Source organism: Dipodomys spectabilis, unplaced genomic scaffold (assembly GCF_019054845.1).
Source record: "Dipodomys spectabilis isolate Male_0828 unplaced genomic scaffold, ASM1905484v1 ptg000097l, whole genome shotgun sequence".
Lineage (NCBI taxonomy): Eukaryota > Metazoa > Chordata > Mammalia > Rodentia > Heteromyidae > Dipodomys > Dipodomys spectabilis.
In genome coordinates this window covers 3,522,004-3,548,046 of record NW_024870774.1, presented here as the reverse complement: position 1 = coordinate 3,548,046, position 26,043 = coordinate 3,522,004, and the positions used below count along the sequence as shown (strand labels likewise).

At 44.3% G+C, this 26,043-nt stretch overlaps 1 protein-coding gene and 1 non-coding gene across 2 annotated transcripts in view; one reads left to right on the top strand and one right to left on the bottom strand.

The window, feature by feature from the left end:
- Slc7a8 (solute carrier family 7 member 8) overlaps positions 1-25,056 on the bottom strand; it is a 79,744-nt gene extending 54,688 nt beyond the window's left edge. The window contains exons 1-3 of the mRNA XM_042686463.1: positions 24,304-25,056; positions 5,415-5,619; positions 4,334-4,485 (exon numbers count right to left, since the gene is read on the bottom strand). Of these exons, the coding sequence (XP_042542397.1) occupies positions 4,334-4,485; positions 5,415-5,619; positions 24,304-24,454 (508 nt within the window). The 5' untranslated portion in view covers positions 24,455-25,056. The remainder of the gene's footprint in view (positions 1-4,333; positions 4,486-5,414; positions 5,620-24,303) is intronic.
- LOC122113500 lies at positions 11,129-11,244 on the top strand. The gene has a single exon (XR_006148441.1). It is a non-coding gene; the product is annotated as a U5 spliceosomal RNA (small nuclear RNA).
- Positions 25,057-26,043: the final 987 nt, after the last annotated feature.

Below are 26,043 nucleotides of genomic sequence, written 5' to 3'. Positions count from 1 at the left end.
CTACCCTTAGGCAACCTGGGCTTTGCCATACCCTGGGCTCCGTGCCCTGTCCTCTGGGCCTCTGCATTTTACACCAGTGACCTTTCCACAAAGGGCAGCCTTTCTTCAAAATCTATCATCCCATCACCAGCCTGCCACAATGAGACAGCGGAAATCAGTTTCCTATACACACACACACACACACACACACACACACACACACACACACACACACACTCACATCATGCCCAGCTTTCTGCTGCTTCTCTCTCAAGTCTAAGGCCAGGCTGGGTGGCTCCTGGCTTTATCTCCAAAGACATATTTTATGCCGCTGGCTTACCAGACACCTATAAGGGGTGGACTGGAGGATGGTAGGAGTGGGTGGTTGGGAGGGGTGCTCATTTGGGCTACAAAGAATGACTTTCTTTTTTTTGTCCCCAAATAAAGAAGAAAAAAAAACAGAAAGAAAAAGAGTATTTTCTCCTTTCTTTTAAAAAAAATTTCTCTTCTTTCCTTCCTTCCTTGCTTCCTTCTTCCTTTCTTCCTTCCTTCTTTTTCCGGTCCTGGGGCTTGAACTCAGAGTCTGGGTGTTGTCTCTGATTCTTTTGCTCAAGGATAGCACTCTATCACTTAAGCCATAGTCCACTTTCAGATTTTTTTGGTAGTTTATTGGAGATAAGAGTCTCATGTACTTTCAAGCATTGGTGGCTTTGAACCTTGAGCCTCCACAGTAGCTAGGATTACAGGTGTGAGCCACAGGTACCTGGCAAAACCAAGACTTTTTGACAGCCTGCTTTCCATTTTACTGGCTCCCTTGAGAGACATAATTTGAGGGAGCTATAGATAGCTTACAACAAAATATATCCAGGGCAGGGCATTGGTGGCTCACACCTGTAATCCTAACTACTCAGGAGGTTGATATCTGAGGATTGTGGTTCAAAGCCAGCCCAGGCAGGAAAGTTTATCTCCAATAAACCACTCAGAAAACTGGAAGTGGCGCTATGGCTCAAGTAATAGAGTGCTACCCTTGAGCTGAAGAGCTGAGGGGCAGCGTCCAGGCCCAGAGTTCAAGACCCATGACTGACCAAAAAAAAAAATCCAGGGCTGAGAATGTGGTTTAATGGTAGAGTGTTTGCCTAACATGCATGCAGCCCTGGGTTGGATTCCTCAGTACCACATACAACAGAAAAAGATGGAAGTGGCACTATGGCTTAAGGTAGATTGCTAGCCTTTTGTTGTTGTTGTTGTTGGACATGGGGCTTGAACTCTGGGTCTGAGCACTGTCCCTCAGCTCTTCAGCTCAAGGGTAGCACTCTACTAGCATTCTACCACTTGAGCTATAGCACAACTTCCAGTTTTCTGGTGGTTTATTGGAGATAAGAGTTTCTTGGATTTTCCTGCTTGAGCTGGCTTTGAACCGCGATCCTCAGATCTAAGCCTCCTGAGTAGCTAGGATTACAGGCAGAGCCACCTGCGCCCGGCTAGAGTGCTAGCCTTGAGCACAGAGAGGCTCAGGGACAGAGCCCAGGCCCCCAAAAAAAGGAAAAGAAAAAAGGAATTGAGTTGTTCATCTTTATTTATTGATTGATTGATTCATTGATTGTGCAAATTAGGTGAGAGGTATCTACAAAGCACATTGTGCAAGCTTCATTTCTGGTGCTGGTCAGCAAGGATTGACTCTCATCTCCTGGGAAGGTTCGGACCATTCTGTCCCAGGGGAAGCTCAGGAAAACTACTCCAGGACCAGCTTTGTGCAGGAGGCAGATTTTGCGAATACAAAGGAACTTCCACACTGTGGCACCTGTGCACACAGGTACTAGGGTTTGAATTTAGGGCCTGAGTACTGTCCATTAACTATTTTGGTCAAGGCTAGCACTCTCTGATAGCTCTACTTAGGGCTTTTTGGTGGTTAATTGGAGATAAAAAATGTTATGACTTTCCTGGCTGGACTGGCTAGAAATCCTCAGATCTCAGCCTCCTGAGTAGCTAGGATTACAGGCATGAACCACACTAGCCTGACAGCCTTAGGCTTTCTTGACTATAGCAGGAAGAAAAGAGGGCCTCTAGTCTGAGACACTTCAGCAGCATCAGCAGGAAAAGGAAGCTATGTGCATAAGACACTGAAACAGCAGTGGCCAGCACTCATGTGCTTCCTCTTCCTTCCCAATAGTTTGTCTGATGGCAGAAACAACCTTTCCTGCACTCCCACACCCTCCTTCCTCCTCTCCCCCCAGCTCTGGATCCAGCAAGAAAGCAAGGACCTAGTGGTCCCAATATCCCAGCCCACCTCCAGACTGACATGATCAGGCACTAGGTGTTGAATTCTGTGCCTAGGGGATCTTGTTCCTTCTTTCTAGAAATCTTTTCAGTCATTCCTTCCCTAGACATAGGGTTACAAGTTACAACCCCATCACACAATGGAATAAGCAGTAACTCAGCCAAGCACTACAATTAGAATGCATAAAGTGGAGGTGCAGGTTTGGACAGCCTGGGGACTTACATCCTTTTGCCTTTCATTAGACACACGTAAAAAAGCCTCTTCCCCTAAAGGTCTCAGCCCCACATTACAACTTGCCTTGGTGGTAGGATCTGTTCCCGGGCATACTTGCTTAAGAGAATGCGCTTTCCTTTCTTCTCCCATCTCAGCTGCCTGCCTGGGAGGGGGACTGGGATAGGTGAGTGAGTGTCCTCCCCGCCTCATCCCATCAGCCACCATCAGAAGGGAAGTGCTGGGATGAGGGAAAGGAGCAGAAGGATAGTCCTGATCGTGAGCTAATGTAACATGTTGGAAGCTGTGAGCAGGAAGGCAGGTGCTGAGGCATCCCTAGAAGTACAGCCTCGGAAACATATCCAAGAAGTTGCTTGAAAAGTTAGTGTTGGATTAAAGAAGTCAAATAGCAATCCAAGGAGATCATTGACCTCAGAGATTCATACTGAGACTTCTTAGAAATATGGCTCTGCAGAATTTCTCTATCAAGGATCTCTACCTGTTCCCAATTGCAGCCATCTTTCCCCTTCTCTAATTTTTTTTTTTTTTTAACTGCAATTGACTGTATCCTAAACACAAGATCTGTATACAAGGTTTTCCCTACATTCAAAAAGCTCATTTCAGGGTAGGGACGAGCCAGGAATAAATTCTTTCCTGGGATAGTTTTAAAAATATGTGTTAAAGCCGGGTGCTTGGTGGCCTCATGCTTGTAATGCTAGCTACTCAGGCGGCTGAGATCTGTTAGATGCCAGCGCTGGCAGGAAAATCTCGACTTAACCTGTAAGAAGCCAGAAGTGGAGCTGTGGCTCAAGTGGGAGAGTGCTAGCCTTGAATGAAAATAGTCCAGGGATAACACCCAGGCCCTGAGTTCAAGCCCCAGTACCAGCATATGCACACACGCACAGGCACACACACACAAACACACATGAATTGGCAAGCTGAGGTAGAAACAGACTACTGTAATGCCGTAATGGTCATCAGCTGGGAGAAGTCAGCACACTGTGCTGTGCTGGAAAGAGAAAGAATCAGAAGCCCAGCATTTCCCACAGGACCTGCCTCCTAGGGTAAGTCACTTGCATAGATTTATGTTTACTCATTTGTTGTAGGAAAATGATAATATTGGCCTACCTTACCTCATGGATTTCTCATGAAGCTCAAATCAGATAATCAAGGTAAAATTGCTTCAATGTGAAAATCTCTGTCAATGAAAATTACTTTCCAAGGAGCTACTTAGGATTCTTCTTGGGTTTTGTTTTTTAATTTTCATTTTCATTGCATTTTCTTTAACTTTAAAAGGTTGGACAAGGGGGGGGGGTGGGAATGTGGCTTAGTGGTAGAGTGCTTGCTTAACACACATGAAGCCTTAGGTTTGATTCCTCAGTACCACATAAAACAGAAAAAGATGGAAGTAGCACTGTGGCTCAAGGGGTAGAGTACTAGCCTTGAGCAAAAGAAGCTCAGGGATAGTGCCCAGTCCCTGAGTTCAAGGCCCATAATTAGCAAAATAAATAAAAGGTTGTACAAAGGGGTTGCAATTTAAATTGTCCATCTAAGTGTCCAGTGTCTTCTTGTTTTTACACCAGATAATTGCATGTAGACAGAAACCATTCATCCAAAAGATAATTGTATGGGCAGGAGGTACGGCTCAAAAAGTAAAGCACTTGCTTAATAAGTTCAAGGTTCTGGGTTAAAACCCCTGTTCTCCCATACAAAACAAAACATACCTTCAAGACACATTTGTAGGAAGTGAAATGAAGAAAGACAAGAAATAAGAAAAAGGAGGAAAGGAAGGAGGCTCATAAATATGCAGGTCACTTGGGAGGGTAAAAGAGATTGTCCTAAAATTCAAGCTCAAACAACACTTACATAAGCAGATGGCAGCAAGGAGTCGAAGACCGGACTCTGGGGGAAAGCAGGTAGGGAAGAGCGGCTGCAACACATAGTTGGAGAAGGTGAGGGCGATGACAGCCTGGTTGGTTGGGTAGATCACCAGCACAGCAATCCACAGCCTCAGGAATCTGAAGGAGGAACAAGTACCCCGCCGCCGCCAGGCATGGCAGGGATTCAGTCATCAGTGGAAAGCCCAGGCAAGTCAGTAGGTAGCCATGAGCAGAGCAGGTGAACCAAACAGGTTTAGGGATGCTGCCGAGCCCCGTTCCCACCTCATCCCAAATGAGACACCAGCCCTCTACAATGGCAATGAAATGATTTAATGATGAAGTGTTAAGTTTCAACTAGCACTGAAGCAAGTCTTAAGAGTTCTTTTCCTCACTACTTTCAGACTCTCTTCTCCGCAGATTTGAAACGCCACCCCGCCCCAAATCCAATAGTAGAAAAAGTAAATTTTCAACCCCAGAATTCTGACAGCTAGAGCAGGGAATGGATCTAGTTGAGATTAGTGGGGCAAGTGTCCTCTATACTCTTTGGCCCACTGGTGAGGGCTGAGCTCCTTAGTAAAGTTAGAGAAGCCAAGGCAATTTAAGACCCCTAGGTTGACAGAAGGAAGTCATTGACAAGGTACTGGTGACTCATGCCTGTAATCCTCAGATCTGAGAATTAAAGCTCAAAATCAGTCCTAGCAGAAAATCTATGAAACTGTTATCTTCAATTAAGCAGCAAAAAGCCAGAAGTAGAGCTGTGGCTCAAGTGGGAGTATGTTAGCCTTGAGTGAAAAAGCTAATGGGCATCACCCAAGTTCTGAGTTCAAGCCCCAGTATGGGTCCCCACACATAAAATTACACCTGAATTTCTGTCACACTCAGGAGTGTAAAGAAGACATAGGCTACTTAGTGACCATGACAGAGAGGCCAAAGAACAATCCTTTCCCTTGCCCTTCTCAGCACACTGGTGACTAGAAACCCCTGACATTGGTTCCTTCAACTGGCATCTTTCTACACACCTTTCTCCTTTTCCTCTAGTTCACTGAGGCCTCCACAAATTTGCTTACCCAGCCAATCCTCCGAAGATGTCCTTGACATAGGAGTAGTCACCTCCTGATTTAGGGATCGTGACCCCTAGCTCAGCGTAGCAGAGGGCTCCCACAGCTGTGATGATGCCCGTCACAATCCAGACAATGAGAGCAAGGCCCACAGAGCCAGCATTCTCCAGCACACCCTTGGGTGAGACAAAGATCCCAGAGCCGATAATGTTCCCTGTGTAAGACAACAAGGGGAAGGAAGGGAGAGAGTTAGGTCAGGACAACTGGCACAATTGGCTTTGGCAGGGAGATAGTATCCCTGATCTGATTCTAAAATGTCACTGAGATGTATAAACGGCAGTTGTGTCTAGCACTATTTCCCCCAGGCTCTCTTCTCTGATCTGATTCTGAAGTACCTTGGAGATGCATGAATGATCATTAGGTAGGTGTGTTTAGAAGTTATTCTCCCTAGAGTAGGGGAAAGAGAAGCAAAAAATGTACGTGTAGGGGCTCAGTGGTAGAGTGCTTGCCTTGCATGCATGAGGCCCTGGGTTCAATTCCTTGTACCACATAAACAGAAAAAGCTGGAAGTGGCTCAAGTGGTAGAGCTCTAGCCTTGAGCTGAAGAGCAGAGGACAGCCCCAGGATTGGAAAAAAAAAAAAAAAAAAGGACATGTATTGACTAAGAACATGGTCAGTACTTTGTAAGTCTCCTGAATTCTCAAAACAACTCCTTGGACTCAAGATAACATTGCTTACATTTTACAGATGAGAACAAGTCTCAGATGCCAAATGAGCTACCTAAGGCTATATATAATAAGTAATGGAGTGAACATCCAATCTCAGGACACTAACTGTGCTATATATGATAATAGTTTTTGGACTGGATTTAAAATGCAAGACTGGAGAAATGAGCTACTTTTAGAGACCATCTGCCAACTAAAAGCTTCAAAAGTTAGCCAAAAGGCTGGGCCAGGCATTGGTGGCTCATGCCTGTAATCCTAGCCACTCATGAGGCTGAGATCTGAGGATCGAGGTTCAAAGCCAGCTTGGGCAGAAAAGTCTGTGAGACTCTTATCTCCATTTTAGCACTAAAACTAAGCCAGAAGTAGAGTTGTGGCTCAAGTGGTAGAGCACTAACCTTGAGCAAATGAAGCTCAGGGACAGATCTCAGGTCCTGAGTTCAAGACCCAGGATTGGCACATGTGTGCCCCTCTGCTCCCCCTCCCCCTGCTCTCCCCACCCCACAATTTAGCCAAAGGGCAAAATCTTTTGGACAGATTGGGGCCATGCTGAGCAACTAAGAGTTTTCAAGACCAATGTATATGGACCCCGTATGGTGGTTCATGTATGTAATTCCAACAATAGAGACTCAGAGGTATGAGGATCATGGATCTAGGGCCAGCTTGGGCTATATAATGAAACCCTGTCTTAATAAAACAGAACAGAACAAAACACGTTTGAATGCAGACAGAATCCTTGGAGACTGGTTTCTCCTCCAGATACAATAGCCCCACCCTAGAAGAAGAACATGAAACAACCCTATAAAAGTCTTCCTGGTAGTCTGGGAATGGTTTATAGTAGAGCATATGTGCAAAACACGAGCACGACTCTTCCAAAGGTCATCCCCCTGCCCATAGTTTCATGTGGTCCTTACACAACTTTTCAGAATTCAGAATGAGGAGGAAAGGCAAGTATTTGTCTGGTTTTGTTTTTGTTTAAAAAAATAACAACTAAGGGCTGGGAAGGTGGCTCAGTGGTAGAGCGCTTGCCTTGCATGCCTGAGGCCCTGGGTTTGATTCCTCAGCACTACATAAGCAAAAAGAAAAAAGCTGGAAGTGGCGCTGTGGCTCAAGTGGTAAAGCACTAGCCTTGAGCTGAAGAGCTGAGGGACAGTGCCCAGGCCCAGAGTTCAGGCCTCACGACCAGACCAAAAAAAATAATAATAATAATAATAACAACTAAGAGACTTAGACAGAGTCTAAGTTAAGTGGCTTTCTCCAAATTCCATAGCTACTGATGGGTAAAACTGGATTTCAAAATCAGCCTCCTGATGCTTAATCCAGTGCTTTTTTTCACCCATCCACCTCTGTTCTTATATGCATAACACTGGTCTTCTCTTAAGAGTTGAGGCTAACAGCAAGCATGCAATGGATGGTTCCTGGAATTGTGTGTGTTGAATAAGAGAAAAGGAAAAGACCGGGGGCAATTCATAGCACAATTCTTTCCAAGTTTTCCTTTGTTCATTTCTATGACTAAATATGTTAACCACTAGCTGAGCACCGTTGGCTCATGCCTGTAATCCTAGCTACTCAGGAGGCTGAGATCTGAGGATTGAGGTTCAAAGCCAGCCTGGGCAGGAAAGTCCGTGAGACTCTTATCTCCAATAAACCACTAGAAAACCCGGAAGTGGCCCTGTGTCTCAAGTGGTAGAGCGTTAGCCTTGGAGCTGAAGAGTTGAGGGACAGTGCTCAGGCCCAGAGTTCAAGCCCCATGACCAACCAAAAAAATAATAAACGCTAACCACATCCAATGGATGGATGCTTTGATGCTTTGATAACTCTTTCCATGCCCAGCCCAACAGTACCATAAATGCCAATGGGGAGAAGCAGAGACTAGTTTAAATCCAGGTGGAAATGCAGAGCTGGGCTTAACAGTGTTTCGTTTCTCATGTGCCCACCAAATCTCTTCAGTGGTTTGGAATCAGTGAGATAGAGAGTAGAAAGTTCTATCTTCAACTTCCCTAAATTGGCCTTCAGGTTTGAACTAGAACTCAACCTCAATCCAGTCGTGAAACTCATTTTCTTTTGTTGTTGTTGGTGGTGGTGGTGGTTGTGGGGCTTGAACTCTGGGCCTGGGCGCTGTCCTCAGCTCTTCAGCTCAAGGTTAGTGCTCTACCACTTGAGCCACAGTGCCACTTCCAAGTTTTTCTAGTGGTTTATTGAAGATAAGAGTCTCATGGACCTTCCTGCCCAGGCTGGCTTTGAACCGAGATCCTCAGATCTCAGCCTCCTGAGTAGCTAGGATTACAGGTGTGAGCCACCAATGCCCAGCTATGTGAAACTCATTTCTAAACCACAATTCAATATTTAACCCAGGGACAGGCACCTAGGCCTAAAATATAACCATTTTCATTTCTTCCACTTTTGTGCCTGTGCTGGGACTTAAACTCAGGGCCTCACGCTTGGCTTTTTCACTCAAGGCTAGTGTTCTACTACTTGAGCCACAACCTTCACTTCCAGCTTTTTGCTGCTTAACTGAAGATAAGAGTCGAATGGACTTTTCTGCCTGAGTCAGCTTCAAATCTCGATCCTCACACCTGAGTCTCCAAGATAACTAGGATTACAGGCATGAACCACCAGTGCCTGGCCGAAGTTCTTAAAGACATTTTGTTGATGTAAAGTCCCATGATAAGAATGAGAGCACGCCTTTCACCTTTCCTCTCCTCAACTAGTTTCCTTATGCTTTGCATGATCTATTGGCTTAGGAGAGACTGAAAGATTCACTTTTAGTAGCCTAGGACTCAGGACATGTTCACTTTGTCAAATGATTTCACCTTTCAGAACAATGCTGTCCTACTGTTGCCCAAAGCCACCAGGTATTGGGAAAGAGAACTAGAGACAGGTTGCTAAGATTGCTGAAAGAGAATAATAAATCCCTTGCCTAATCAGGTAGTTATCAAAAAGCGTTCTAAGGTATTCCAAACCCAGCCAAGAACAGAGAGATAGAAATAGGGCTGTAAAATTAGCTCAAGAGGCTAAGAAAACAATCAATAGCAGGAGAAAAACAAGGTTTGACTTTGGTCTTTAAGGTACTAAGACAGGAAAAGGAACAGCTCGGCATTCCTCAGAGGCAGAAATGGCTGTTGCAAAGAGGACTAACTATAGGGTGGTATTTAAAAGATTTGGCCTCTACAAGGAAGAGTCAATGTTCCACTATGGGTTCTTGGAAAACAAATAAAGCAGGAGGGATCACAGGATGTGTGATCTCTTCTTTAATGCTCCCACAGTGATATTTTTGGAGCCTATGCTCTCTTGCTCTCTCTCCCTGTTCTAGGCCACAGGGATCCCTGAAGATGGGATGTGCCCTTGGAGAGCCTGACCTATTTCCTGTCTCCACTTGTTCTTGGAGGCACCATGACATTCCAGGGAGTTGGCAGAGTGACTGTAAGAGTCACTGTGTATTGTTAGTGGGACAAGAGCTCTCATTTTGGGCTGGGAATATGGCTTAGTGGTAGAATGCTTGCCTAGCATACATGAAGCCCTGGGTTCAATTCCTCAGTACCACATAAACAGAAAGAGCTGGAAGTAGAGCTGTGGCTCAAGTGGTAGAGTATCCCTAGAGCAAAAGCAGCTCAGGGACAGTGCCCATGCCCTGCGTTTAAAAAAAAAAAAAAGAGTACCAATTTTATAAAAAAAAAAAATTGGGTTTGCCAGGCACCAGTGGCTCATACCTATAATCCTAGCTACTCAGGAGGCTGAGATATGAGGATTGCTGTTCAAAGCCAGCCTGGGCAGGAAAGTCTGTGAAACTCTTATCTCCAATAAACCACCAGAAAACTGGAAGTGGTGCTGTGGCTCAAGTGGTAGAGTGCTCACCTTAAGCTGAAGAGCTGAGAGACAGCACCCAGGCCCAGAGTTCAAGCCCCACGACCAGGAAAAGAAAGAAAGAAAGAAATAGAGGGGGGGGGGGCAGGGAGGGAGGGAGGAAGAAGGAAGGAAGAAAAGAAAAGAACTGAGACTCAGAGAAGTAATTGTTTGCCTAAGTCACAGGCTATGGTGGTAGTAGCTGGGTTAGAACCTATTATCTTCTGCCACATCCTCATGCTTTCCTCAAAAATAAGAGACCTTCCTCTTTAGACACTCCATTCAAAGACAATAGAATATCTCACCCAAGAAGGTAATTATTATTATTTTGTTGTTGTTGTTGGTCATGGCCCTGAACTCTGGGCCTGGGCGCTGTCCCTCAGCTCTTCAGCTCAAGGCTAGCGCTCTACCACTTGAGCCACAGAATCACTTCCAGCTTTTTTCTGCTTATGTGGTGCTGAGGAATTGAACCCAGGGCCTCATACATGCAAGGCAAGCACTCTACCACTGAGCCACCTTCCCAGCCCAAGAAGGTAATTATTAAAGAATTGGAACACAGATCCAAGTCCTTCCTTTTATTGTAGTTCTACCTTCAATGATTTATAGAATGTTCAGGTCCATTACTTTACTTGATTTTCAGAACTGCTTTCTTAGGGGCTCAGGTGCATCTCCCCTGGCCTGCACCTTCATTCCTATTTACCATGTAGAAATTGAGGCTCAGAGCAGAGAAAATACTTGATCCAAGTCACACCCTACATAAGTAGCAAGTCCTGGATGACAGGCCAAGTCTTGGACCCCCCACACCCAGGGTTTCCTCCAGAGTTCATGCTGTCTCTCTTCTAGAAATTACACAATAGGCACTTCGACCACAGCAGGCAACAAGGCTTTTAAATTTGGACACTGTCCAAGTGAGACTTTCCTGGAGTAGCTTTGTGGAATGAGAACTGGGGAAGGGTTTTTCTATCTTTATTATGAATCTTTCTTGATAAAAAATGTAAGAAGAACATTGAGTAAAGATTTTTCTACTGTTTTGTTCATAGACTCATCTAGAACCATTTAGGAATATGATACACACCTGTCTAGCAATGCTGAGCTAGAGGATAGAGGTTAGGATCCTACTCTTGCTTTCCTCTACCCCAATTAAGAAAAGTAATCATCATACTCTGGTTTCTCTTCAGATCATATAAATCTTTCACCTTTTACTAAAGATTTTCGTGGAGAGGAACAACTCTGAGTTTTAAACCAATTTTTTGAGGCCTTGTGCTTGCAAAGCTAATAAAAAAAGAAAGAAAGAAAGTAGTCATCTTATCATGAAGATCTTCTTTAATAGTAACAATAATAATTTAAAAAAAGGATTCTAGGATGCCTGGACAATGAGGCTCATCTTGGCTTGTTCTGTCCAAGGAAGATTACACATTCCATTAAAAGGGGGCCAAGTTGTATCAATGGGCAAGTCTGTACCAGGAAAACTGCCAGAATTGAGAAAATCCACATTTGCTATGAATAAAAAATCCCTTACTTCCTCACCTGTAAGCTGGTACCCATGTGACTCCCATGAAGGCATTACTCACATCCAGGCTTGTCCACACTAGTACATTGTAGCCATCAAAGAATTTCCTAGGGCATGAAATTATAGACTTCTAGCGCCCAACAGACCCTCAGATTCAAAGGGCTTTGGCTTTCCTTTCTTACTCATGCTAGGCTTGGAGTCTAGCCACAGCTTCCTGCTGGCAATTGGAGACTATAGCCATTTCTATAAGATCCAGAGAAAGCGGAAGTGACCTGCATTGTGCTTCTTCCATATGCTGGCTGGGAGAATCTAAGAGCTTTTCAGGACTAGGGGAAGAGTGTGGAAGGGGGTCTTGCATGCTGGGGCTAGACTTTGATCCTCACACCAGGCTTGCAAGCACGCCATGCCTCTAATGCTGTATAAACTTCCCATCAGGACTGTACAAACAGCTACTGCAGGGCTGTGGGGGACAGGTCAAGATTCCAGTGCTGGCGCTGTGGGGGTGCATGTCCTGCTGATTAGACAGGGGGAAGGCACTGCAGAACTCTGGTCTTCTGGATTCCTTACTGAAATACTGTTCAAGATTCCAAGTTGAATGAACCAGAGCCCTTGCTTTACCTCTCACAAGCCATGTTGCCTGAATTGATCTGAGATTTCTTTCAAGAGGTTGGGAATGTGGCTTAGTGGCAGAGTGCTTGCCTAACATGCATGAAGACCTGGGTTCGATTCCTCAGTACCACATAAGTAGAAAAAGCCAGAAGTGGTGGATGTGGCTCAAGTGGTACAGAGAGGCTCATGGATAGCACCCAGACCCTGAGTTCAGACCCTAGTACTGGCAAAAAAAAAAAAAAAGCCGGGCACCGGTGGTTCACGCCTGTAATCCTAGCTACTCAGGAGGCTGAGATCTGAGGATCGCGGTTCAAAGCCAGCCCAGGCAGGAAAGACCATGAGACTCCTATCTCCAATAAACCACTAGAAAAAAACTGGGCGCTGAGGGACAGCGCCCAGGCCCAGAGTTCAAGCCCCATGACCGACCAAAAAAAAAAATTTCCTTCATGTATGGAATTGGGAACCATTGTCCCTTCTGTGCAGTTCAATGTTGCTGGGTGAGTCAAGGAAAACACATCTGTGTAGAACACTTTATAATCTATGCTATGCTAACGATTTTTAGAATGAATTACCAGGATTTGTGGCAGTAGAGATGGAGATCAGCTGTAGAAGAATCTGACCAGCTTACTTTGGAGGCTTGGCATCCAAACAGCAGTGTATAGACAGGACCATGAACATCCTCTGAGTCACTTGTCTGCTTGTCTAGGTATAATTTTTAGATGCCACAGGTGGGCGGGTAGTAGGTAATTACATCCCAAGAACTATTTATTGATCGCCCACTCTGTACATGTTTGCTTTGGAAGGTAATTGGGAGCACTTGTTCACACATGGTCTTTTAATTAAATAGATGGAGCCAACCACCGCCTACCAACAACTGAAAGATAGGCATTGTGGCTTGAAGGGCTAAGAGTACTGAGTCCTCAAATATGTCCATTAGGGACCCCCATCTTGCCTTTACCATTTCCCTGCCTGATGGAAGAGCTGGGTACCTATAGCCACAGGCCTAACCTTCTTCAGTGGTTTCCAGCAAAGGGTGATTTTTGGGCCCCCATTCACTTCCAGAGATTTTCATTGGTGGTGGTGGTATCATAGCTTGAATGGAGGACCTTGTACTTTCTGGCTTGCTCGCTCACAGCTAGTACTTCACTTGAGTCATGCCTCAACTCTAGCCTAGTTGGTTAATTGGAGATGGAGTCTCCCTGGACTTTTCTGCCCTTTTTCTGGATGGCTTTGAACCACAGTCCTCCAAGTTTTGGCTTTTTGAGTAGCTAGGATTATAAGCACCTGGCATGGAGATACTTTTGGTTTTTATTATGGGGTGAGGACGCTGTTGGCACAGTGTGTAGATGTCAGAGGTACTACTTCTAAAGATCCTGCAATGAGCAGGATGGCCTTCCACAACAAAAATGGGTAATAGTGCCAAGGTTGAAAAGCCCTGCTCTTGCTGGACACTGGTGGATCATACCTATAATCTTAGCTACTCAGGAGGCTGAGATCTGAGGATCGTAGTTGGAAGCCAGACAAGACAGACAAACCTGAAAGACTCTTCTCTTCAATTAACCAGCAAAAATAGCTAGGAATGGAAGTATGGCTTAAGTGGTAGAGTTCCAGCCTTGAGCAGGAAAACCTAATCAAGAGCTCGAGGCTCTGAGCTCAAGCTCAAGTACGAGCAGAGAAGAAAGAGAAAGTGGAGAAGGAGGAGCAAAAAGAAGAGGAGGAGGAGGAGGAAGAGAGAAGAAAGGAAAAGAAGAAAAGAAGGAGATCAAGAAGAGAAAAGCCTTGTTCTTAATCCTGGCTTCACTGTCATCATCTGTTTTACCCTGAAAGTCCCTTTTGAATTTGAACCTGGATTTTTTTTTTTGTTTTTTTAAATTTAGTTAAGCTCACAAATGATTGTTTGGGGCTGGGAATGTGGCTTAGTGCTTGCGTAGCATGCATGAAGCCCTGGCTTGAATTCCTCAGTACCACATACACAGAAAAGGCCAGAAGTGGTGTTATGTTTCAAGTGGTAGAGTGCTAGCCTTGAGCAAGAAGAAGCTCAGAGACAGCGCCCAGGCTCTGAGTTCAAGCCACAGAACTGAAAAAAAAGAAAAAGAAAGAAAGAAAGAAAAAGATAGGCATTGGCCAGTTGCTAAGCAGGTCAGATTCTTGCTGAATGAGCCCAGTTCTTCTTCTTCTTTTTTTTTAATATACACTGTGTCATTTATTTATTTATTTATTTATTTATATCAGTCGTGGATCTCGAACTCTAGGCCTGGGCACTGTCCCTCAGGTGCTCTACCACCTGAGCCAGAGTGCCACTTCTGGTTTTTCTGTTTATGTGGTGCTGAGGAATCGAACCCAGAACCTCATGCATGCAAGGCTAGCACTCTACCACTGAGCCACTTTCTCAAACTGAACCCAGTTCTTATAACCCAATGGATGTAAAATTTCAGAACTATCATTAGTGAATATGGAATGTATAGCTTAAGAGTAGAAGGGAAATTGAGAGTGATAAAAGATGAGATCAAAGAGAAAGAAAAAGTTTACTGAAAAGTAGTAGTGGCTCACACATGTAATTCTAGTTATTCAGGTGGTTGATATCTGGGGATTGTGGTTCAAAGCCAGATGCGCAGGAAAGTCAATGAGACTCTTATCTCCAGTGAACCATCAAAAAGCCAGAAATGGAGCTGTGGCTCAAGCGGTAGAGCACCAGCTTTGAGTAAAAAAACTAAGGAACAGTGCCCAATTTCCAAGTTAAAGCTCCAGTATTGGAATCAAATATAAATTAATTAAAAATAATTTCTACTTTATAATGAAATAAACTGATAACCTGTTCCAGATTTTGAAGATTGTACATGAGATTTTATGCTGTATCACTGATGGAACCTCCCTGTGTACAACATATTCATGCAAAGCATGGAAGAATTAATTATAAGCTTTCAACTCCAAGCACCAGGGCCCCAGTGTCTTCTTATAGAAGCCTGGCCTGCCTATATCAGCTGCTTACTAACCTCCTTATTGTACTCTTAAGAAGCAGCTTAAATGTTTATGCATTCCATAGATGTGTAAGCAGGCATCTTTAAAATATAGAGGTGAGAAAAATACGTAGGAATTCTGTAGCATTGTGTCTTCACATTGTGCAGCTCAGTGTGAGACTGCCTGGTACATTTTCACACATCCTGTGAAAGCCTCACCCTCCTCTAGAAGTGACATCACTGCTGATGCTCAGGATATTTAAAGCAGAGAGCAAACCAATGGGAAAACTGTGACTGTGACAAAGGGTGAGGAATGAGATGCGATCGATACAGCTTTTCAGCTCAGACTTCTCTCATTCTATAAATAAAACAGCTTAAAATACACTGGAGGGATTTTTCTTTCTTTCTTTCTTTTTTTTTTTTTTTTTATGACTGTCATGAGGCTTGAACTCTGTGCTTGGTGTTGTCCCTGAGCTCTTCAGCTGAAAACAAGTGCTCTTCTACTTGAGCCACAGCACCACTTGTGGTTTTCTGGTGGTTGATTGGAGATAAGAGTCTCATGGACTTTCCTGCCCAGGCTGGCTTTGAACCATGACCCTCAGATCTAAACTTCCTAAGTAGCTAAGATTACAGTCATGAGCCACCTGTTCCTGGCTGACTGGAGGGATTAAAAAAAAAAAATCAAAATATTTTTTACAGTATTGAGGTTTGAACTCCAAGAACTCATGCTTGTTAGGCAGGTACTCTATCATTCAAGCCATACTCTCAGCCCTTGAAGAATTATTTTGTTTCTTTTTAATATTATTTATTTTGATAGAGTCTCAGTATGTAGCCCAGACTAGCCTTGACCTCAGATCCTCCAGCCTCTCAAGTAGCTGGACTACAGGTATGAGACATTGCATCTAGCTTATTTTGCTCCAGTCCTCAACGCAAGATCTAGAGTGCTAAAATACAGAACAATCCCTAATTTTAAAACCAGCATCTCGGGGCTGGGAAGGTGGCTCAGTGGTAGAGTGCTTGCCTTGCATGCCTGACGCCCTGGGTTCGATTCCTCAGCACCACATAAGAAAAGCCGGAAGTGGCGCTGTGGCTCAAGTGGTAGAGTGCTAGCCTTGAGCTGAAGAGCTGAGGGACAGCGCCCAGGCCCAGAGTTCAGGCCCCACGACCGGACCAAAAATAAATAAATAAATAAATAAAATAAAACCAGCATCTCATCTCTGTCCCATGTTATAGCATTCAGTTTGCTATTGTAAGACTTTCAAGAAGAGACTGGATTGGGGGTAGTTCTGTACAGGCATGTTAAAAAAGGAGAACAAGATATGGTCCTGCTTGCTGTGTATCCTCTGGTTCACATCCTAGCTATTCAGGAGGCTCAGATGAGAGGATCATGGCTCAAAGCCAGCCTGGGACTAGTGCATGGGACTGTTATATCTCCAGTTAACCACCAAAAAACCAGAAGTGGATCTGTGACTCAGTGGTAAAGTGCCAGCCTGGAGTGAAAAAGCTAAGTGACAGCACTCCAGGACTTGATTTCAAGCCCCAGTACTGGTAAGGAGAGAGAGAGAGAGAGAGATAGGGGGTGAGAGGGAGAGGGAGAAAGAGAGAGACAGAGAGAGAGAGAGAGAGAGAGAGAGAGGGAGGGGGAGAGAGAGGGGATAAGGAATGCAGTTCAAGATTAGAGTGTTTACCTAACATGTAACAGACCCTGGGTTCGATCCCCAAGACCACATACACACACACACACACACACACACATATATATATGTGTGTGTGTGTGTGTGTGTGTATGTGTGTGTGTATGTATGTATATATGTATGTATCAGAAGAGAATAGCTTTAAGCCCCTTAAGTTCCTGTATGGTTCTTGTTTTCTGAAGCTATTCCTGGATAATTTGCTCCTGGCTACTTCTCTGCCCCTCACCCTACAATAACAACAAAACACAGAGAGCAACAACAGAAATTCTTGAAGCACTTGTGGTAGGCAGCTGTGCTGCTGGATTAGCCTGCAGAGGAAAGCAGAAAACTGTGGTAACCTGGCAACTTGAGAAGCCAAGCGGCTAAGCCCTGCATCTCTACTCCACTTCAGTAAGCCATCTTAACTCAGAAAAGTTCTGTCTGTCTATCTAACTATCTATCTATCTATCTATCTATCTATCTATCTATCTATCTATCTATCTATCTATCTATCTATGGTGGCCACTCTCTAAAGTTATTTAATGTGGGTACAGGGTAGTTTGTTGTTCTAGCGACTTAAAAGGCTGAGAGCTGAGGATCACAATTCAAAGTTAGCCCAGGAAGGAAAGTCCATGAGGCTCTTATCTTCAATTAATCCATAAAAAGCTGAATATGGAGCTGTGATTCAAGTGGTAGAGAACCACCTTTGAGCAAAAAAGTTCTAAGGGAGAGCTCCTAGTCCCTGAGTTCATGTCCCAGTATACAACACACACACACACACACACACACACACACACACACACACACACAAAGGGCTCTTATCCAGGTTCTAAATGAAAATATTCCTTTCAGAAGAAAAATAGTAGAAAATAATAAGAAAAACAGTAGAAAATAATGTTTAGAACTTGATTCAAAACTCAGACAAACTCTAGATTTGAATCCTGGCTCCAAGACATTTTAGTTGTGTGACCTTCCCAAGTTGTTTATTCCTCTAAGTCTCACTTTCTTATCTGTAGGAAGAGATAACAAGTGCCATTCTCATAGTAGTTATTGTGAGGGACAGACCACAGGTGTTAGTAACTGTATGAATGGCTGGCATATAATGTGTTTAATGACAGGTATGATCAGTAGCTTTGGTCTCATTAATAAATGAACTTTGCTATCCTTCCCATCACTGTCCACTGTTCATGGTGAAATCTAAGTTCGTTGGCTCTCAATGAAGTTTCCTTGACTAAGAATGTAAAGAGCCATAGCAAGGTAAAGTTAATGTTAAAAATTAAATGACAAGGGCTAGGAAGGTGGCTCAGTGGTAGAGCGCTTGCCTTGCATGCCTGAGGCCCTGGGTTCGATTCCTCAGCACCACATAAGCAAAAAGAAAAAAGCCGGAAGTGGTGCTGTGGCTCAAGTGGTAGAGCGCTAGCCTTGAGCTGAAGAGCTGAGGGACAGTGCCCAGGCCCAGAGTTCAGGCCCCACAACAGGACCCCCCCAAAAAAAATTAAATGACAAGGGCTAGGATGTGGCTTAGTGGTAGAGTGCTTTGCCTAGCATGCATGAAGCCCTAGGTTCGATTCCTCAGTACCACAGAGGTGGTACATCGCTTGCCTAGCGTCTGTGAGGCCCTAGGTTTCATCTCTAGAACCATGAACAAAATATTGAAAGGTATCTAGTTATTATTGTTTTTAGATTTTGTGTGTGTGTGTGTGCTGATCCTGGGGTTTGAAATTCAGGGCCTGAGCACTGTTCCTGCATTTCATTTGCTCAAGGTTAGTACTCTACCACTTGAGCCACAGTGCCACTTCTGACTTTTTCTGAGATAAGAAGAGATATGGCCAGGTGCTGGTGGCTCACACCTGTAATTCTAGCTACTCAGGAGGCTGAGATCTGAGGATCCTGGTTCAAAGCCAGCCCGGGAGGAAAGTCCATGAGACTGTTACCTCCAATTTAACCACCAAAAAACTGGAAGTGGTCCTGTGGCCCAAGTGGTAGAGGGTTAGCCTCGAGCTGAAGAGCTCAGGGACAGCACCCAGGCCCAGAGTTCAAGCCCCACAACCAACAACAACAAAAAAAGATACAAAGCTCACAGACTGGGCTGGGAAGGTGGCTCAGTGGTAGAGTGCTCACTTCGCATGCATGGGCCCCTGGGTTCGATTCTTCAGCACCACATAAGCAGAAAAAGTCATAAGTGACACTGTGGCTCAAGTGGTAGAGCACTAGCCTTGAACTGAAGAACTGAGGGATAGCGCCCAGGCCCAGAGTTCAGGCCCCACGACTGGCCAAAAAATAAAACAAAAAACAACAACAACAAAAGCTCACAGACTTTCCTCTCAGCCTGGCTTCAAAATCTGATCCTCAGATCTCAGGCTCCTGAGTAGCGAGGCTTACAGGCATGAGTCACTGGCACCCAGCTGTTTCCAGATTTTTAAAAATTCAATAAACATTTGAGTAATTAATTCCATATTGAGCAGTTTTCAAAGCATTAAAGATTCAGAGATAAATAAGACACAGTCTGTGCCTGTGCTCGTGCCTCTCTCTCTCCCTCTTTCCTCTTTTTCTTCCTCTCTTCCCCTTTCCCTTCCCGCCTTCCCTTCTTTTTTTGTACTTGGGATTGAATGAACCCAGGAACTCACTCATACTAAGCACAAACTCTACCACTGAGCTTTACCCAACAGTTCACAGCTAAACAGTTCACAAATAACGGTTTAGACATAATCATTCACAATCTTCTAGGATTATCTTCACTACTCTATCTTCTCCAACATATATTAGGAGACTTCTTCATCTGGTTGTTGGTACAAACCTCTCTTCCCTGCTATTCACCTGTTTTCCTCTTACTCTTACAACTGAGCCATACTATTAAATTTCAGTGTTTTCTGTTTAATACATCTTCCCAATCAAGATTATAAATAAGCCAGGTGCTGGTGGCTCACGCCTATAATCCTAGCTACTCAGGAGGCTGAGATCTGAGGATGGCAGTTCAAAGCTAGCCTGGGCAAGAATGTCCACGAGACTCTTATCTCCAATTAACCACCAGAAAACCAAAAGTAGCACTATGTCTCAAGTGGTAGAGCACTAGGCTTGAGCTGCAGAGCTGAGGGATATCGCTCAGGCCCAGAGTTCAAGCCCCATAACCTACAAAAAAAAAATTATAAATAATTGTGTCGGAGCTCGGAAGGTGGCTCCGTGGTCGAGTGCTTGCCTTGCATGCATGAGGCCCTGGGTTCGATTCCTCAGCACCACATAAGCAGAAAAAGCCAGAAGTGGCGCTATGGCTCAAGTGGTAGAACACTCTAGCCTTAAGCTGAAGAGCTGAGGGACAGTGCCCAGGTCCAGAGTTCAGGCCCCACGACCAACAACAAAAATAATAATAATAAGTATTATTATTATTATTATTTAATGTCATGAGTCTTCTATTAGTTTATTTTATATTTCCATAATACTCTGTTATGCCTAATCATCTATGATGGCTGTGAGTGAAATCTTATGAGCTTATAATAAACATACCGTTCAACTTATCCCTCTAGGTCAGTTGAGTATGAGATAGGTAGATTTAGAGCAAATACTATTTCCCATATCATATCATATCATCATCTGATGCACTTAGGAAATTTCTGCGCACTCTCTCTCTCTCTCTCTCCTTTGTTTTTTGGGTATTTTTTGTTTTTATTTTTTTTTGCAGGACCTTGGGTTTGAACCCAGGGCCTGGTACTGTCCCTGAGCTTCTTTGTGCTCAAGGCTAGCATGCTACCATTTGAGCCACAGTGCCACTTCTGGCTTTTTCTGAGAAGATTAATGGAGATAAGAGTTTAATAGACTTTCCTGCCTGGACTGGCGTTATATGGTGAGCCTCAGAGCTCAGAGTAGCTAGGATTACAGGCATGACCCACAGCCTTAGGCTCTTGTCTTTTTTTAAAAGCTTTACATTTTCTTTTTTCCATAGTGTTGACAACAGAACACTAGGTTACTGAATTCTGCATGGAAAAAGCCAGGTGTGTTTTTGCATTTTATCTTGTAAAAATGTGAGCTACTGTCATCCCCTTGGAAACCCTTCTCCAAGAGGCCACGGCAGCTCCACAGCTCTGCACTTCAACAGCCATGCAGGAGGGGAAGCAGAAAGGATTTGCTCCCATATTATCCATAAAGGAAAGTGTATTTCTCATCCTAGCAGGAATGAGGGCAGAAGAATTCTTACACTTTGGAGAAATAATCTCATTCCTCTGAAATCACATACTGTATATGAGTTCTTTTCACCAGGCTTGTTATTCTTATTACCATAATGTCATCCTGGGGAGCGTTGGGCACTGAAGTATCATTTACTAGGTCACAGGCAGATAGTAGCAACAGTCACCCTGCGGAAACAGTACTTACTACACTTGGACATTTTCATAGACTTGAAAAATGTTGAAGAAGCCAGGTGCTAGTGACTTATGACAGTAATCCTAGCTACTCAGGAGGCTGAGATCTGAGGATTACAGTTCAAACCCAGTCTGACGACAACAAGGAAAGTCTGTGAGACTCTTATGGCCAATTAATCACCAAAAAGCCAGAAGCAGAGGTGTGACTCAAGTGGTAGAGTATCAGCATGAACAGAAAAGCTCAGGGATAGCACCTAGGCCCTGAGTTTAAGCCATTGTACTGGCGAGTGTGTATGTGCATGTGTACATGTGCGCACGCGTGCACATACACACACACACATACACACACACACACACACACAGTTAGAGATTAAAAACTTCAGTATACAGGAAAAGAGCCTCCACTAATGGATACCTGCACATACGCAAGCATGAATAAGCAAGGCTGAGGCGGGAAGAAGTTTGATTGTGTGTGTGTGTGTGTGTGTGTGTGTGTGCGTGTGTGTGTGTGTGTGTGTGTGTGTGTGTGTATGTGTGTGCACAGCTGTGTATGAATCAAAGCCTTCTCAAAGGAAAAAAAGCTTAATCCTATCAGTCAAATTGACAAAAGAGGGCTATTTAGAGATATGAAATTGGCAAGTGCTATAAATATTGAGTACCCAGTAGACCTTATTTTTCAAAGCACTGAGATAAAGGAAAGAATAGGAGAAAAAAAATGAGAGAAGATAATGGTTGTGGCTTTCATTTATAACATTGTATTTCTTAAATTATTTATTTATTTATGCATGCATGCATGCATAAATACATGCATGCATGCATGCCAGTCTTGAGGCTTGAACTCAGGGCCTGGGCGCTGTCTCTGAGCTTTTTTGCTCAAGGCTGGTGTGCTTAATTGGAAATAAAAGGCACACAGGCTGATTTTGAACAAAAATCCTTAGATCTCAGTCTCCTGAGCAGCTAGGGGTATAGCCAAATGCCACTGGTGCTCAACAACACTGTATTTTTACGACTGTAAATGAGTGGAAATGTAGCTTAGTGGTAGAGTGCTTGCCTAGCATGTATGAAGCCCTGGGTTCAATTCCTCAGTATCACATAAGTAGAAAAAGCCAGAAGTGGCACTGTGGCTCAAGTGGTAGAGTGCTAGCTTTGAGCAAGAAAAGCTCAGAGACAGTGTCCAGACCCTGAGTCCAAGCCCCAGGACTGGCAAAAAGAAAAAAAAAAGTGGAAAATCTCTCAGAGAATTAGATAAAATAGGATTGTATTTTGAAGAAAAGATTGGAGACAATATCATCTCCAAATTCTGGGTGTAAAGGTGATGAGGATTATCAGGATACTGCACTCATTTTATTTGCCTTTGAGGGTGTTCTCCAGTGTCACTATTGCTCAGGTGTCAGTGTCTCTGAGCTATGTATGGAACATGGAGATGTCTAGAAAACTGTTTATGGGCACCAGGGCATAGAACGCCTTCACAATGGACCTCTGGAGAAAGATGACACAGAAATACATCTGGGCCTGAACTGTCCTACACCTTTGTCTGGGGAGAAGGTAAAGCCCTCTATCAATAGCAGACAAAACACTCCTCTCTGAAGGGAGGGCAGGAATGAGGCACTGCATTTCTGGACTTCTCTGCAAAGAGAAGGATATGTTGTGTAGGGTGTCCCTGCTTTCTAGAGAACAGGTAGGGAGGGGGCATCAGTGTGACCTGTCCTGGCAAGCTTCATCTTCACAATGTTCACACCAGGACTTTACCCATCAGTCCCTCCTCCCCTCCACACTCTAGTTACTTCTGATTCCCTCTGAGAACCTTAAAGGATCATTCGTGGGTGTTTAAAAAAAAGGTGAATTCCATTAGTGAACTATAAAAACCACAAACTAGCAGTTTATAGAAGAGCACAATCTGTCTTCTCCCTCTTCCCTTAATTACCCATCTGTGAAATGGGAATAACAGCCCTGTCACTTTATACAGGGAAAATGTTGCAAATGTTCATGGATAGAAAGGGCTAGAAAAGAAAACCAGAGAATTATAACTACTGCTGCTAATTTTTATTACACATGCCATAATTTCCTAGAACATAAAAGCAAGCCAGGTGCCGGTGGCTCACGCCTGTAATCCTAGCTACTCAGGAGACTGAGATCTAAGGATCACGGTTCAAAGCCAGCCCGAGCAGGAAAGTTTGTGAGACTCATTTCTCCAATAAACCATTAGAAAACCAGAAGTGGCACTGTGGCTCAAGCGGTAGAGTGCTCACCTTTTACTGAAGAGCACAAGGACAGCGCCCAAGCCCCACGATCGACAAAAAAAAAAAAAAAAGAACATAAAAGCAATAAAATTTCTACTAGAGATGCCTCAAAAATCAATCCTAAAGTGGGAGGGGGCTGAATAAGATCTAGTTAAAAATCTAGATCTCAGCCTGGTGCTGGTAGCTCATGCCTATAATCCTGGCTACTCAGGAGACTGAGATGAGATCTAAGGATTCTGATTCAAAGCTAACCCTAGCAGAAAAGTCCATGAGACTCTTATCTCCAATAAATACCAAAAGCCAGAACTGAAACTTAGGCTCCAGTGGTAGAGTGTTAGCTTTGAGCATAGTGTCCAGGTTCTGAGTTCAAACCCCAGGACTGGCAGGTGGGTGTGCGCACATAGCCACACAGCCACACACACACACACATCCCTAACAACAAAAAAAACCCCAGATATCTCAGGCTGAATCAGGACTTCCTAGAGAAGAACCCAGAACACTTTATTTTGTTTTTTTGTTTTTGTTTTTTTTTGGGTCCGGTCATGGGGCCTGAACTCTGGGCCTGGGCGCTGTCCCTCAGCTCTTCAGCTCAAGGCTAGCACTCTTCCACTTGAGCCACAGTGCCACTTCCGGCTTTTTTTTCTTTTTGCTTATGTGGTGCTGAGGAATGGAACCCAGGGACTCTGGCAGGCAAGGCATGCGCTCTACCACTGAGCCACCTTCCCAGCCTCAGAACACTTTATTTTTAAGCAGTTTCCAGTCAGGCTGGCTGGGATGCATCATCAGCCTGGTTTGGAGGAAGAGATGGATGATGTATATCACTCCTATCTCTCAAACTTGACCAGTGGAGCTAGTTTTACAGTATGGATGCTGATAATGCCATCCTCAGCAGGAAGCAAAACTGCTGTTTCCGAGGGGTTAGAATCCCACAAGAGGACCCCCACCTCCCGCCCCTCTTCCCCCAGAGAAGGGAAAGTGGTGAGTGGGCTTACCTACAATGATTCCACAAGCACTGACCAATCCGATCTCCTTCTTCAGGGCCACTCCGCCCCCTCCTGACTCGGCCTCGGGTTTGTCCTCCGACCTGCTCTCACCTGGCTGGTTCTTTTCAGTGTTGTTTCGGTGCCTGGCTCCTTTTGCCATTTTTCTTAGTAGGATTCCAAAAGGTATCTCTTCTTCTAAATGTGTGTGCGCGTGCGTGTACAGAGGCTTTCAAATTAAAATGTCCTTTTCTAAAATAGGAACCACTCAAAATCCTCTTCAAGGCACACACACACACACACACACACACACACACACACACGAACCCGAACAAGCACAAAAAACCACCCAGCAGGTAAAAGGGAAAACTTGAAAATAGTCCTACTTTGTACTGACACTTTCGTGTCACTATTGCTCACAAACAAGCGGAGAATTAAGGTATTGCTTTAAAAGAGGGGGAAGAAGTCAGAGGCATACACACACACACACACACACACACACACGCACACACACACACACACACACACACACAACTAGAACGGTACCAGAGATTCGTGTTGGAATTCTCCTGAAAGGGCCGTGTCTTCAATTTGATTCTGCTATGTGTACCCTAACACTGGTTAATGTCAGACGCTTCAAAAGATAGTCTAGATTTCCCTTCAGCTCTTCTAACAAAACAGTGATTGCCTTTACCACCCCTGGAGTCTTTATGATAAGGATAAAAGTAGCTTTCGGTAACCAAAGGTGAGGAAAAAAGCAATCCGCAGGTGCTTTCTTCTTCCAGAAAAAATAAAACTGTAGACCTGACCGGTTTGCTCTGGATCTGATTTCCACCTGCTGTGGGTTTCTTTTCCCCTTCCCGTTCCTTCTGCTTCCGCTGTCCCCAGATGTCCTCTTTCCTCGCTGGTCTTCTTGCCCTTGTTTTCCCGGTCGGATCTCAGTGCTCACGGCACACACTGCTCCATCGCTCCAGGTTACAGGAGAGTGGTTCCTGCGCACGCCAGTGTGCTTCCCTCTCAGCTAGGGCTTTTATTTGCTGGCGGAGGCTCCGCCCCCGCCTCCTCCTTTCCTCTCCATCCTCAGCCCCATCTCCTCCCTCTTCAATTTAAATATTACCACATACCTCCCAAAGACCACTGAGAAAATGCTTTAAGACATTTCATCATCTTCCTCCTCGTAACTAAGTGGCAGTAAAATCCTTTCACATCAACTGTTCCGGGAGAGATTCCTTACTTAGTTAGTATTGCATTACAAGTCGTTCAGCAATTGTGAGCTTTATAAATAAGGGAACAGTTGTGCGGATACTTTTAATGCCATCAGAAACAAACTAGCCAATGTATTAAAATATTTAAGTGGATCATTTGAGGACACAAGAGACATCTCAGGAGAGTTGCAGGGACATCACTTTCAAGCTGGTTCTTGAAAACAGAGAAATTTCATGGGCCAGGAAGGAGAATAATGGAATTACTAAGAAGGAATGGAAGAAATGCAGATTGTGTATTTAGCCAGCAGTCAGTGCTCTGACTCTGAACCTGGTACCACAGCTTGCTTGCTTTCCTTTTTTCTTTTTAACTCTCTTTTTCTTTCTTTCTTTCTTTCTTTTTTTCTTTCTTTCTTTCTTTCTTCCTTTCTTCCTTTCACTTTGTCTCTCTCTCCCCCTCCCTCCCTCCCTGCCTGCCTCTCTCTCTCCTTTCTTTTCCTCCCTCCCTCCCTCCTTCCTTTCTCTCTCTCTCTCTCTTTCTTTCTTCCTT